Source organism: Macaca nemestrina, chromosome 16 (assembly GCF_043159975.1).
Source record: "Macaca nemestrina isolate mMacNem1 chromosome 16, mMacNem.hap1, whole genome shotgun sequence".
In the NCBI taxonomy this organism is placed as follows: Eukaryota; Metazoa; Chordata; class Mammalia; order Primates; family Cercopithecidae; genus Macaca; species Macaca nemestrina.
The window spans coordinates 82,994,541-83,009,643 of record NC_092140.1 but is presented as its reverse complement, the minus strand read 5'-3'; the positions used below and the strand labels follow the sequence as shown (position 1 = coordinate 83,009,643).

The 15,103-nt window shown below is 34.4% G+C and overlaps 1 protein-coding gene across 34 annotated transcripts in view; it reads right to left on the bottom strand.

Annotated features, from left to right (window-relative positions):
- The window catches only part of LOC105491709 (coiled-coil domain containing 122), a 101,116-nt gene that overhangs the window by 15,253 nt on the left and 70,760 nt on the right, over nucleotides 1-15,103 (bottom strand). For 18 of the 34 annotated variants that reach the window (XM_071081368.1, XM_071081371.1, XM_071081362.1 and 15 more), the window contains 5 exons: nucleotides 14,950-14,977; nucleotides 13,721-13,882; nucleotides 13,085-13,194; nucleotides 7,386-7,784; nucleotides 6,478-6,594 (listed from right to left, as the gene is read on the bottom strand). In XM_071081368.1, the coding sequence (XP_070937469.1) occupies nucleotides 6,478-6,594; nucleotides 7,386-7,784; nucleotides 13,085-13,194; nucleotides 13,721-13,766 (672 nt within the window). In that variant the 5' untranslated portion in view covers nucleotides 13,767-13,882; nucleotides 14,950-14,977. Of the gene's footprint in view, nucleotides 1-6,477; nucleotides 6,595-7,385; nucleotides 7,785-11,300; nucleotides 11,380-13,084; nucleotides 13,195-13,720; nucleotides 13,883-14,949; nucleotides 14,978-15,103 lie in introns of all 34 variants that reach the window. The other 16 variants (XM_071081378.1, XM_071081381.1, XM_071081380.1 and 13 more) reach the window with 5 other exon arrangements.

The following is a 15,103-nucleotide window of genomic DNA, read 5'->3' as shown; positions in this document are numbered from 1 at the left end:
CATCATGATGACAGGATCAAATCTACACATATCAATACTAACCTTGAATGTAAATGGGCTAAATGCCCCAGTTAAAAGGGACAGAGTGGCAAGCTGGATAAAGAACTAAGATCCATTGGTATGCTGTCTTCAAGAGACCCATCTCACATGCAGTGACACACATAGACTCAAAATAAAGGGATAGAGGAAAATCCACTAAGCAAATGGAAAAACAGAAAAAAAAAATCAGGTGTTGCAATCCTAGTTTCACACAAAACAGACTTTAAAACAGCAAAGATTTAAAAAGACAAAGAAAGGCATTACATAATGGTAAAGGATTCAATTCAACAATAAGACCTAACTATCCTAAATATATACGCACCCAACACAGGAGCACCCAGATTCATAAAGTAAGTTCTTAGAGACCTTCAAAGAGACTTAGACTCCCACACAATAATGGTGGGAGATTCTAATACCCCACTGAAAATACTAGACAGATCATCAAGAGAGAAAATAAATAAAGATATTCAGGACCTGAACTCAACATGGGATCAAAAGAATCTGACAGACATCTACAGAACTCTCCATTCCAAAACAGCAGAATATACATTATTCTCATCGCCACATGGCACATATTCTAAAATCAATCACATAATCAGAAATAAAACATTCCACAGCAAATGCGAAATAACTGAATTCATAACAATCTCTTGGACTACAGCACAATCAAATTAGAAATGAAGACTAAGAAATTCACCCAAAACCATACAATTACATGGAAATTGAAAATTGAATAACCTGCTCCTGAATGATTTTTGAGTAAATTATGAAATTAAGGCAGAAATCAAGAAGTTATTTGAAACTAATGAGAATAAAGATACCAGAATCTCTGGGACACAGCTAAGGGCAGTATTAAGAGGGAAATTTATAGCATTAAATGCCCACATCAAAAAGTTAGAAAGATCTCAATTTAACAACCTAACATCATGACTAAAAGAACTAGAGAACCAAAAGCAAACCAAGCCCAAAGCTAGTAGAAGACAATAACCAAAATCAAAGCTGAAGGAGACTGAGACCAAAAAAACCCTTCAAAAAGATCAGTGAATCTAAGAGCTGGCTTTTTGAAAAAATTAATAAAACAGATAAACTCTTAGCTAGACTAATAAAGAAGAAAATAGAGAAGATCAAAATAAACCTAATCAGAAATGAGAAGGTGGATATTACCACTGACCCCACAGAAATACAAATAACCATAAGAGAATATTGTGAACACCCCTATACACATAAATGAGGAAATCTAGAAGAAATGGATAAATTCCTAGACACATACACCCTCCCAAGACTGAACCAGGAAGAAATCGAATCCCTGAACAGACCAATAACAAGCTCTGGAATTAATTCAGTAATAAATAGCCTACTAACTGAAAAAAGCCCAGTACCAGATGGGTTCACAGCCGAATTCTACCAGATGTACAAAGAAGAGCTGGTACTATTCCTGCCAAAACTATTCCCAAAAATTGAGGAGGAGGGACTCCTCCCTAACTCATTCTATGAGGCCAAAATCATCCTGATACCAAAACCTGAAAGAGACATAACAAAAAGGAAACTTCAGTCCAACATCCTTGATGAACATTGATGCAAAAATCCTCAACAAAATACTCTCAAACTGAATCCAGAAGCACATCAAAAAGCTTGTCCATCACCATCAAGTAGGCGTTATACCTGGGATGCAAGTTTGGTTAAATATATGCAAATCAATAAATATGATTCATCATATAAACAGAACTGAAGACAAACACAACATGAATTATCTCAATAGATGCAGAAAAGGCTGTCAATACAATTTAACAACCATTCATGTTAAAAACTCTCAATAAACTAAGTATTGAAGGAACATACCTGAAAATAATAAGAGCCATCTATGACAAATCTACAGCCAACATCATACTCCATGGGCAAAACCCAGAGGCATTCCTCTTGAAAACCAGCAAAAGACAAGGATCCCCTCTCTCACTACTCTTACTTGACATAGTATTCGAAGTCCTGGCCAGAGCAATCAGGCAAGAGAAAGAAATAAAACATATACAAACAAGAAGAGAGGAAGTCAAACTAGCCCTGTTTGCAGACGACATGATGCTATATCTAGAAAACCCAACAGTCCTGGCCCAAAAGCTTCTTAAGCTGATAAACAACTTCAGCAAAGTCTCAGGATACAAAATCAATATGCAAAAATCACTAGCACTTCTATATAACACCAATCAAGCTGAGAGCCAAATCCCATTCACAATTGCCCCCCACACACCCCTCTAGGAATACAGCTAACGAGGGAGGTAAAAGATCTTTACAAGTAGAACGATAAAATACTCCTCAAATAAATCAGAGATGACAAACAAATGGAAAAACATTCCATGCTCATGGGTAGGAAGAATCAATTCATTAAAATGGCCATACTATCCAAAGCAATGTATAGATTTGATGCTATTCCTATTAAACTACCAATGACATTCTTCACATGGCTAGAAAAAACTATTTTTAAATTCCTATGGAACCAAAAGGGAGTTCAAATAGCCAAGGCAATTCTAAGCCAAAAGAACAAAGCTGGAGGCATTATGCTACCTGACTTCAAACTATAATACAGGACTACAGTAACCAAAACAGCATGGTACTGGTACAAAAACAGACACATAGACCAATGGAACAGAATAGATAACCCAGAAATAAGACCAGGCATCTACTACTATCTGATCTTTGACAAAGCTGACAAAAACAAGCACTGAGGAAGACTCCTTATTCAACAAATGGTGCTGGGATTACTGGTTAGCCATGTGCAGAAGATTGAAGCTGTACCCCTCCCTTACACCATACACAAAAATTAACTCAAGATGGGTTAAAGACTTAAATATGAAACCCAAACTATAAAAAATCCTAGAAGACAACCTAGGCAATACCATTCTGGACATAGGAATGGGCAAATATTTCATGATGAAGATGCCAAAAGCAATTGTAACAAAAGCAAAAGTTGACAAATGGGATCTAATTAAACTAAAGAGCTTCTGCATACCAAAATAAACTATCAACAGAGTAAACAGAAAACCTACACAATGAGAGAAAATTTTTGCAAACTATACATCTGACAAAGGTCTAATATCCAGCATTTATAAGAAGCTTAAACAAATTTACGAGAAAAAATCAAACAACCCCATTAAAAAGTGGGCAAAGGAAATAAACAGATGCTTTTCAAAAGAAGACATACATGTGGACAACAATCATATAAAAAAATGTTCAGCATCATGAATCATTAGGGAAATGTAAATCAAAACCACAATGAGATACCATCATCACTATTATCAAAAAGTAAAACAACAACAACAACAACAACAACAAAAAACCCATGCTAACGAGGTTGCAGAGAAAAAGAACACTAATACACTGTTGGTGGGAGTGTAAATTAGTTCAACTATTGTGGAAGACAGTGTGGCAATTCCTCAGACTTAAAAACAGAATAACATTCAACCCAGCAATCCCATTACTGATTATATACCCAAAGGAATATAAATCATTCTATCAAAAAGACACATACATGTGTAAGTGCATTGCAGCAATATTCACAATAGCAAAGACATGGAATCAACCTAAATGCCCATCAATGGTAGTCTGGATAAAGAAAATGTGGTACATATACACCATGAAATACTATGCAGCCATAAAAAGGAATGAGATTATGTCCTTTGCAGGAACATGAATGGAGCTGGAGGCCACTATCCTAATGAATTAATACAGGAACAGAAAACCAAATACTGGATGTTCTCACTTATAAGTGGGAGCTAAATGATGAGAACACATGGACACATAGAGGGAAACAACACACACTGGAGCCTATGAGAAATAACATACACAGGAGGGTGAGAGGAAGGAAAGGATCAGGAAAAATAACTAATGGGTACTAGGCTTAATACCTGGGTATTGAAATAATCTGTACAACAGACTATGACAGAAATTTACCTATATAACAAACTTGCACATGTACCTCTGAACTTAAAAGTTAAATTAAGGCCGGGCACGGTGGCTCATGCCTGTAATCCCAGCACTTTGGGAGGCCGAGGTGGGCGGATCACGAGGTCAGGAGATCGAGACCATCCTGGCTAACATGGTGAAACCTCATCTCTACTAAAAATACAAAAAATTAGCGGGGTGTGGTGGTGGGTGCCTGTAGTCCCAGCTACTCGGGAGGCTGAGGCAGGGGAATGGCATGAATCCAGAAGGCAGAGCTTGCAGTGAGCGGAGATCACGCCACTGCACTCCAGCCAGGGTGATGGAGTGAGACTCTGTCTCAAAAAAAAAGTTAAATAATAATAAAAAAAATCTCTGAATAATTTGTTTTCATTTTTAAAACTTTGTTGCAGGATATCTGACAAAAATTGGTGAACTGTATGGTATGTGAATTTTAGTGAAGCTGTTTATAAAAATCAGAATAGTGGCTATTTGATAAAAAGGGTAGAAGAGAACTTTCTGGACATGCTGGGAAAGTTCTATATCTTGATCTAGGTAATACCAACATAAATATATGTACATATTAGTCCAAATAAATCAAGCTATCCATTTATAATTTGTGTACTTACTCTTATGACAATTATACCTCAATAAAATATGTTACTGTAAAAAAATTACAAGGTAATTTCACATTTCTTTCCAAAGTGCTTTTAGCAATTCACACTCACAAGAATACTGTATTAAAATTCCCATGCTCAACATCTTACCAACTGTAATACTGATAATCAGATGGGCTAAACATGGAACTTCACTGTGGTTTTAATTATCAGTCTCTTATTGTTAATGAGGATGGTCATATTTTTCTTTATTTCTGATATTCATGTTTCAGAAAAATGGTCTTTTTATACCATTTGCCCAATGTTTCACTGATTTGACATTTTCTTATCTCTTTCTTATCACATACATGTGTTATAATAATCTAGAATGGAGTCTTGTTCTTTCTCTTGTTATGGTGTATTCCCATAATCTGAAAATTTACGGCATAGTCAAAACTAAAGATATTTAACCACAGAATTTATGGAGTGTTTTTCTCTTTTAAAATAAATGCTTTTCTGACACAAATTGTTAAGTTTTTCTCCTATGTTGTACTCAATACTCAGAAGTGTGTATGTGTGTGTGTGTGTGTGTGTGTGCATGCTCATGTGTGTATTATCAGGTAGAAATCCAGTTTTATTTCAACATTTTTCTTTATTTTTCCATAAAGGTAATCTATTTTGTTTTTACCATTCATGCATGCATAATTTCTGGATTCTTTTTTTCATTAATAATTTTTTTTCTGGCTGGGCGTGGTGGCTCACACCTGTAAAATCAGCACTTTGGGAGACTGAGGCAGGCGGATCACCTGAGGTCAGGAGTTTGGGACCAGCCTGGTCAACATGGTGAAACCCCATCTCTACTAAAAATACAAAAATTAGCCAGGCGTGGTGGTACGTGCCTGTAATCCCAGTTACCTGGGAGGCTAAGACAGGAGAAAGGCTGGAACCTGGGAGGCCGAGGCTGCAGTGAGCTGAGATCACACCACCATACTCCAGTCTGGGCAACAGAGCAAGATCCCTTCTCAAAAATAAAGAAAATAATAATAATAATAATAATATTTTTTCTACTTTTATACCACTAATACACTGTCTTACTATTTATTGCTTTATAATGAACCTTAATGTCTACAAGGGCAAAAAAAAACCATTATTTGTTTAGATTCCTAGTAAACTATAAGGTAAAATCATGATATTTTTTAATAGCGAATATGTAAAGATGAGGGTTTTTATCTTTAATTTCCTCAGATGCTTTGTATTGTGTCAAATTAGTCAAAAGCAAGTTGAATCATGCATACTTTTATTTTCCAAATTAATGTATTCAGGTGAAAATTATTTGCCCTTAATCGCATATTATTTTACATTTCTGTTCACCATTCATCTAAACAATAATGACTACAGAAGTCCACAGGCGGCACCACAACACATTAAGAATTTAATTTACTCTGACTTTCAATTTTGCATATTTTCAGTTTGTTTTTTTTTAACTTGTCTCTTGATAACCGCGAATAGGAAGTCAGAGAGGTTTGGAAAGACAATTCTTTCCATTGTGTTTTATTCTATTCTGAGGAGTCTTTGATGTCTAAGAATGGGCAGCCTCTTTGACTACACAGCTGCTTTCTAGCCATTAATTGGGTATCATGTTCTTAGTGGAATGAGAACAACCTGGAAGAACCCTCGCCCAGATTTGAACAGGAGTGAATGCTTGCATTGTTTGAACACATTCACATATTTGAACATCTTTGAATGAGGGGGTTATCTCTAGTTATCTATTGATGATTTGTATTTACTAAATTTTATAGTTCTTATTCTTCAGCTGTTTTGAGTATTGAGAGTAAATTATGGAAATATGAATATAGTGTAAGTTTAAAAAATGGTCCCATAAAACATTGAAATCTAGATAATTAAGACTTACCTCTATTTCTTTTCTTAATTTTTCATGTGTCTTTTTTTCTTCCTCAAGAAAACAAGTTTTCTCAATGATAGATTCTTTTACAGTTAAAATTTTATCCTTTAACTTTGTAATGTCTTCCTGTATGTTGACAACATTTGAAATATAGAAGTCAAAAAAGGATGATCAATATAAATCCAATATTTCAGTGTTTCTCTAATTTAAGAAAACTAGCCAAATCAAAATTTAGTTTTGATAAATAGCATTAGAATATTACTTCTATAGGAATACAAAAATAAAGAACTGTTACTTAAAGAAAATGTAAAGAAACCTTACATTTGAAACAGAACTAAAAACCAAATGAAATAAGACAAAAAGGAAAGTGGTACTTATGGTGGCAATTGCCCAACAACAGTGTAAAAGACACTTTTTAATCCTCTAGCAAGAAATGATCAATATTTTAAGTTGGTGTCTTCTATCGTCTTTAAATAACAGAGAAATAGTAAGATGCTTAAGGTTCAATTATTAATTTAGATTGCTTGCATAACAGCGTTAAGTGTACTAAATTGATTTGAATTGGTCTGGATCCATTGGCATAGAAGCTAAGGCTTCAACATTTTTGTGAATTACATTTTCTACAACAATGGACAATGGATTATAGATTAATTCTTCACTGTGATTTTATTTGACCATGTATTTTTATAAATCCAGGGGATTTGTGGATGTTTCCTTTACGCATTTGAGCATCTAAGGTAGTTGTTATATAACACATGTACTTATTCCAAGTTTTTTTCAATTGTGACAATAGTTTCTGAATGTAATAGAACAGCTATGGGCATTTTATTAACTTCACAATAAATTTACCATTTAATGTATGTACTTGCAAAAAAGGAGCTATAGAAAAAATAGTTTTACTAAGTAATTTTCCACACCTGTACTTGTGTTATTCGGTTCCCTCCTGGATTTTGAAGATCTTGCATAAGTTCTTCTTTCATCGTCTTTAATTTTTTAACAAAATCTCGTTTTTCATGGAGTTCGGTCATAAATGACCATTTGCTTTCTACTTCTCCCAAACTATTTTTATGTGCTTTTATTTTTGCATAATATGCATTATATTTTATCATGTGTTCCTCAAAATCTTCTTGGGCTGTTTCTATGTCAAATTTAAGCTTTACATTTTCTGAATGTAAAGATTTGATTTGAGTTTCCAGGCTATCACAGTGAAGTTTGGTATTCTGTATGGCAGCATCTTGTTGATAAATTTGTCTTTCTGTTCCTTTAGTTTCTGCAGAGATAGCTGCTATTTGTTTTTCAAGCTCATGAAGTTCATTCTGTAATATATTTTAACATTATCATTATTTATTCAAAATTTTAAACATGAGAGGAAAATCAATGTTTTAATCCATATGAATATAGGAAAAATCACTCATAAAAATATATTTATCAGATATTAAAAATTGATGAATAAAAGGAAACATGCAATAAACACTATTTTATAATTTCAGAAGGAATCTCAGTTACATATTTTTTAATGTTCTATCTCATGTTTTATCTTGACATTTTATATATGTAAGATACTTTATAATAATTTTACTAATTTATTTACAGGCATCAGAAGTACACACTCAGGAAAGACAATATGATAAAAAATGATAAAGCCCTGAGTTAACAATCAAAAGATCTAGGTTCTAACACCCTTATTGCTATTTACTAGTTTGTATGATCATGCATAACAAACTTTGTTACCCCATTCAAACTACACTTTTCTCCATTTGTAAAATGAGTATAAAGATATTTACTTTGCCTCCCTGGGGCATTTTGCATTCCTAACTGCTGCCTTCTTTTTAAAGCCTAGTTTTCACACCACCAGTCTTTTCCGGTTCTCCTTAGAAATTTCTGAGAATTCCTTCTCAATCTCAACAGTTCCTTCAAATATAGGTCTTCATCATAATTTCCTCTTCTCACTCTCTATATATGCTCCTTGGGTAATTTCATCCAAATTTACATATTCAGCTACATATCTGCTGATGATTCACAGAATGTAAGTAGCTGCTGAGTTCTACACCCAGCCGCCACTGGCCACCTCAAATTCACCATATCCAAAAATTGAATGAATCCTTTCTACAACACAGCCAATTACTCCTTGTATCAATTATCTGTTGCCAGAACTACAAAACCTCAGTAGCATACAATAATACATAAGTATATACTGCTGACATGACTAGGAGCAGCTGAGGTTGTCTAGGTAGTTCATAAGCCTGGGAGAAGCAAGGGTTGGCTAGGTGGTTCTGCTGATCTTGGTTGAATCTGCCCAAGTGTCTGGGGATTGGCTGATTGTAAGATGATTTAAATTGGCTTTAACTGGGCTGACAGGGGTGTCTTGGCTTTGCTTTATATGTATCTTCTCCTCCAATGGGCCAACCCAGGCATGTCATGATAATAGTAGATGCAGAAGAGTGAAATTCAGTTATGGAAGAGTTTTTTAAAGCTTTTGTTTGAGTCATATCTGGTAACACCCCAGCTAGTCACATAATCAAACCCAGAGTCAAGGGGTGGAAGTGTGTCCATCCATTATGGGAAAGCATTATAATATATGGCAAAGGGTACGGATAGACTAAGGGATGAAAAATTGGGACCAAAAATGCAAATTATCATACTCCTATGTTACCCAACTTAGTTAATGATAAGGTGAGAACCTCTGATTTTATAGCCAGTTGGTCATAAGTATGGGTAGCCTGGGACTTGTGACTGGCACATGAAGCAGGGGCAGTCTTATGGGACTGAACCCTTTATCTTCTGGGAGCTGATGCTAATTCCAGATAGATACAGTAGTCCCTCCTTATCTAGGCGGAATATGTTCCAAGACCTCCGTGGATGCCTGAAACCATGGACAGTACTGAACTCTATATATACTATGTTTTTTTTTCCTATACATACATACCTATGATAAAGTTTAACATATAAATCAGGCACAATAAGATAATAACAACGGAATAATTATAATGCTATACTATAAGTTATGTGAATGTGGTCTCTCTCTCCTATCTTATTGTACTGTACTCAAATGGCAGCAGCTTCTTTATTGGCAGACTTGGTCTCTCCTTAATTTTTATATTTTTCAGTCCAAACCTGTTTCTGAATCTGTGTGACCATCCCTTACTTAGTGTCACTTATTTCAGAAAATCCCTTGCTGAGGTCTTCATATAGACTTAGTGCCTTCTGGAGCAACACGTGGCCGTTATTTGGAACATGTTTTCTGTTCATGTCTTCCACCCAGAAATTTAATGTCTTTTTCATCTTAACTAAGCACTATTACACACTGTGTCCATAACTTCTGCAGTCTGAGGTGCAACAGCAAAATTAACAGGAATTTCTTTTTCTCTTTTGTTTTTGGAGATGGAATCTCTGAGTCTTGTTCTGTTGCCCGGGCTGGAGTGCAGTGGTGTGATCTCAGCTCACTGCAACCTCTGCCTCCCAGGTTCAAGTGATTGGCCAGCCTCAGCCTTCCAAGTAGCTGGGATTACAGGCGTGCACCACCATGCCTGGCTGTTTTGTATTTTTAGTAGAGACAGGGTTTCACCATATTGGCCAGGCTGGTCTCGAACTCCCGACCTCAAGTTATCCATCTGCCTCGGCCTCCCAAAGTGCTGGGATTACAGGAGTGAGCCACCACGCCCAGCCAGGAATTTATTTTTCCTTCTTTACAACTTCACAGATGGATGATTTGTCCTTACCATAGATCTTAGCAACTTCAGTATATGATATTTTTCTTTCCTTTAAGTTGAGAACTTTCACCTTCTCACTTAAAGTAAGTACTTTACAGCTTCTCTTTGACATATCTGAATTGCCAGCATCACTACGCTGATACTTTGGGGCCATTAAGTAAAATAAGGTTTAGTTAAACATAAGCACTGTGATACTGCCACAATCAATCTGATAACTGAGACGACTACTAAGTGACTAAAGAATGGGTAGCTCATATGGCATAGATGTGCTGGACAAAAGGATGACTCATGTCCCAGGCAGGATGGAGCAGGACAGTGCGAGATTTCATCGTGCTACTCAGAATGACTTGCAATTTTAAATTTACAAATTGTTTATTTCTGTAATCTTCCATTTAATACTTTTAGAATTCAGCTCACTGTGGCTAACTGAAACTGCAAAAGCAAAACTGCAAATAAGGGAAAACTGTTGTAGTGTCAGAACAGAATCCAATCATTGGACACACAGTTGGCATCCAGAGAATCAGAAAATTGGTTGTTAGTGTTAGAAAATGTCCCAGGTAGTGTAAGATTTCCAACACTTTTCTTCTTCAAAATTGTTTTGGATATTCTAAGTCCTTTGCATTTCCATATGACTTTTAGAATTAGCCTATGTATTTCTCTCCCAAAAGCCTCCTGAAATTTTGACTGGGACTGCGTTTCATGTATAAATAAAACTGAGAGAACTAACATATTAGCAATACTGAGTCTTCTGTTTCATAAAAATGACATACCTCTACATTTAAGCCTTCTTTAATTTTTCTCACCAATGTTTTACAGTGTTCAGCATACTGGTCTTTAAACCTTTTGTCAAATTTGCCCCTAAGTATTGAATAGTTTTGTTGGCATTGTAAGTAGTATTGCTTTTGAAGTTTTAATTTCTGATTTTCTCTTGCCAATGTGTAGAAATACACTATAGTTTTGTATATTAATCTTGTGCCCTGCAATCTTTCTAACCTCACTTATTAGTTCTAGTAGCTTTTTATAGCTTCCTTGGGATTTTATTTAAATAAAAAATAATGTCATCTGTGAATAAAAACAGCTTTACTTCTTTCTTTCTAAACGGAATGAGTTTTTTTCTTTTACTTGCATAGCTATACGGGCTTGAACTGCCAGTACCATCTTGAATAGAAGTAAGAGGAGACATCTTCGTCTTGTTCCGGAGCTTAGGAGAAAAACATTCATTATTTCACCATTAAGTATGTGGTTGGTTAGAGAATTTACGTAGCTGTTCTTCCTTAGATTAAGGAAGTTCCCTTTTATTTCCAATTAGCTGAGAGTTTTTATCATGAATGGATATTGGATTATAATAAGTGCTTTTTATGTATCTAGAATTCTTTCTAAAATATAAATTTAATTATTTGCTTCTTGCTTAAAATCTGTCAAATGCTTCTCATCAACTTTAGAATAAAGTTGAAGTTTCTTATCATGGTATATATCTTCCATGATTTTTCAAAACGTACTGTAATTTATTTTACCATCAAACTATTTATGGTTCTAGGAATGTACCAATGCTATTTCAGGCCTCTGCAAATATCCTCTGTGAATATCCTTAGGTCCTTTTTATTTTGAATATTATCTTCCTTACTCCCTAACCTTTAAACTTGTCCTAGATACCTAATCATTCAGATGAACTCCAGCTGCCATTTAAAACTCAACTGAAACATCATTTATTTTGGGATCACTCTCTCTCTAGTGTTAAATCTGTGTTGCGTTCATGCCTCTATCATTGACACTACTACTCTACATGTAATTATTTGTTTACTTCTTTGTCTTCCCAACAGATGGTAAGTAACATGAGAGAGAAGACAATGTTCAGCAAAATGCTTAACACAAAGTAGGCTCTCAATATAAAAGGAATAAAGTCTATGAAACTCTTTGAAGACTGAAAAGTTTTACAAAATAATTTCTTTACAAAACTATGACATTAGTTTTTGAATTACATTTTACTGTATAGCTGTATTCTTTTCTAGAAGTGACTAACATAATACAAATATTTATAAGAAATCCATATCACCATAATACAATTATTGTCATCATGTATCTGCTGATGCACTTAAAGCCAATGATACTTAAAGCCAATGTCAAATAGGGCCCTACCAGTACCATGTCCACCTGGTCCCCACCAAACACATTAACTCATTTAATCCTCATGAAAAGCTTATGGGCTTTGTTATCTATTGTTATCTCTATTTTACAACTAAGGAAACAGGAGCACAACAAATTCAATCACGGAACAAGAAGTAGTAAATCTGGCCATTTGAACTAGGCGGTTCAGCTCCTGAGCCTATTCTTCTCATTTCTATGATATATTTAATAACAATCGTTACAGAGCACAAGATACTGTTTTCATTTTCATTTCTTTAGTCATATTCACATAGCATAGTTATATCTAATTATGTTGCATGCGAAGACCAAGTATGGCTCCCATATTCCCTGTAGTAGGATTATAAATATATTTAAAAAGGAAAGGAACATAGAGGGAGGCTACTTGAAATGTTCACTGACAACAAATAACTCACAATTCATAGCTTTACAAACACTGGCTTAAAACTTAACATTCCTTCAATTCAGCATTTTAGGAAAAACTATCAAATAAGGGAATGTAAAATAATTCTATCTAACATGTTAGGTTTTATATGCTTATCCTACAGTTGCAATGACACTGTTGAATCTTTATATGTTGGGAGTGTAAAATTTTCCATAAAACTGGAATACTCTCCCTAAGTAAACTCTACTTAGGGAGAACAGAATAATTGACAGAGAATAACTTTAAAAGTGACTCCCAATAATAAGTATTTTTAATAACCTCCTGGTCATTTACTTTTAAAGAAAGTAAAGACATTTAAAAGACCATATAAAGAAGTTACCTTCAAACTGAACAGAACTTTTTTGTTTTTTTCTATCTCTGATGCTTGTGATTGTTGTTGCTTTGCAACTTTCTCTACAGCATCAGCTAACGAACTTGTGTCTTGGTTATCTACAATTAGACAAAAGAATAAAGTATATAATAAAAATTAAAATACAGCTATTTTAAGAAAGTTATATTTCTTTATTCAAAATCATTAAATATTTGATGCTTTTGCCTCTAAACTAAATTTAGAATTAGGAATTTTCCCTTGCTGATATAAACAAAACCAAAAGTAAAGGCAACAATAATAGGCAATTCAAAGTTGCCTACTGCAATGTTATACCTGTTCCTTTATGGAACAGTATAAATATTTTGATTGTCCTAATTTTTTTATCCAGACCACTTGCACATATACTATAATTATAGTGCTACCATAACAGCTCTATAGCAATTACAGTTGATGCATTCTCATTATAATTCTGTATTTTCAGGTTAGTATGCCTTTTTTAAACACTGTATATGTTTGTCCCAGCTAAATGTAACTGCTTCCATCTATTCTAATTTGCTATCAATTTTAACACAATTATCCTACCAGACTACTTTTTTTGTTGTTGCTGATCTTTTAATTATTCATTTCTTAAGACTGTTTCATCACCTTTTTTAGGAAATCCTTGACTCTTCCTTTCTTTGTTGTCTGACATTTTCTGTGTCTGTAATCTCCTCTTTTCCCCTTTTTGATTTACCTTCTTTACTCCTACTCAATAATCTATATTGATAATCTTTCACTTTTGTTTTTTCCTGTTGTATACTGGTGACCCTGAAAGGTAAATTAATTGTCAAACATGTCACAGGGATGTCAATAACATTTCACCATTAGTACCAAGAATTAGAATACAATGGTTTAGTGATTTTGGAATGAAAGAAGAACTGTATTTGAATTTTGCTTCTTCTGCTTTTCCACTGTTGTGACCTTGAGTAAGTTTCTTAACTTCTTTGATCCTCAGTACCTCATCTTTAAAACTTCATAAGGCTGTTCTAATAATTAAAGTAATATATATAGCATGCTTAGAATAGTACCTGATATACACTGCATAATTATTTTGGGTTAGTATTAATAGTATGTAACTCCAGTACTATGAGGAAATAGATTCTGAGACTATAACCAGAATCTGTGAGAAATGATATCAACAATGATTAACAACTTCTGCTATGGGTGTGGAATCCAGGGAATATAGCACTCCTGTCCAGTGCTATTCTGGACACAGTAAGCCCAAAGCAAATTTTGATCTACTCTTCATTTAGGAGTAACGATAGGAGGAATAAGTATTTTTCTCCTTAAATCACTAAATACCTTTCTAAAGATCAATTAACTACAAAGATCCATGTACTAGTTACATGTGTCTAAAAAAATTTAAAGGATTGAAACCTGATATATATGCAACAAAAAAGACAAGCAAAGTTAAATCGTTTCCTGTGTAGAGATCAAATCTATCTAGAAATATACATCCAAGCTAAAGAAATTATGAGGGCTTACCTAGCAGATTATCATAACCATTCCTCGAAATTTATAATTCTTTCCTGTTCCTTCATGTCACTTCCTTCAACTCTCACTTCAAACCTACTCCTTCATGAAGTCTTCCCTGAAGCTGAGCCATTTACTCCGTTCACGTTACATACTTTTTGCTCAACACACAGAACTGTCCCAGATTAGTGCTAATGAATCCAAACCTGATTTTCTCTCTAGCGCTTTCATTTGGGTTTCACCATCACAGACTTCATCCTTAAATATATCTACCTTGAAAAATGCATGCCCTCTACATCTATACTTTCAGTATATACTGTCAGTTCTCTCAATTAATTACAATGGTAAAAACTTATACTTACTTTGTGCTAGTCACTGCTGTTCCAAGTGCTTTAGATTAAAAAAAAAATTATATAGTGTTTATTCTGTGCCAGATGGTATTCAAAGAACTTTAAAAATAGTAACTCATTTAACCCTATAAGGTAGATATTATTACAATTTTCATTTTACGAAAAA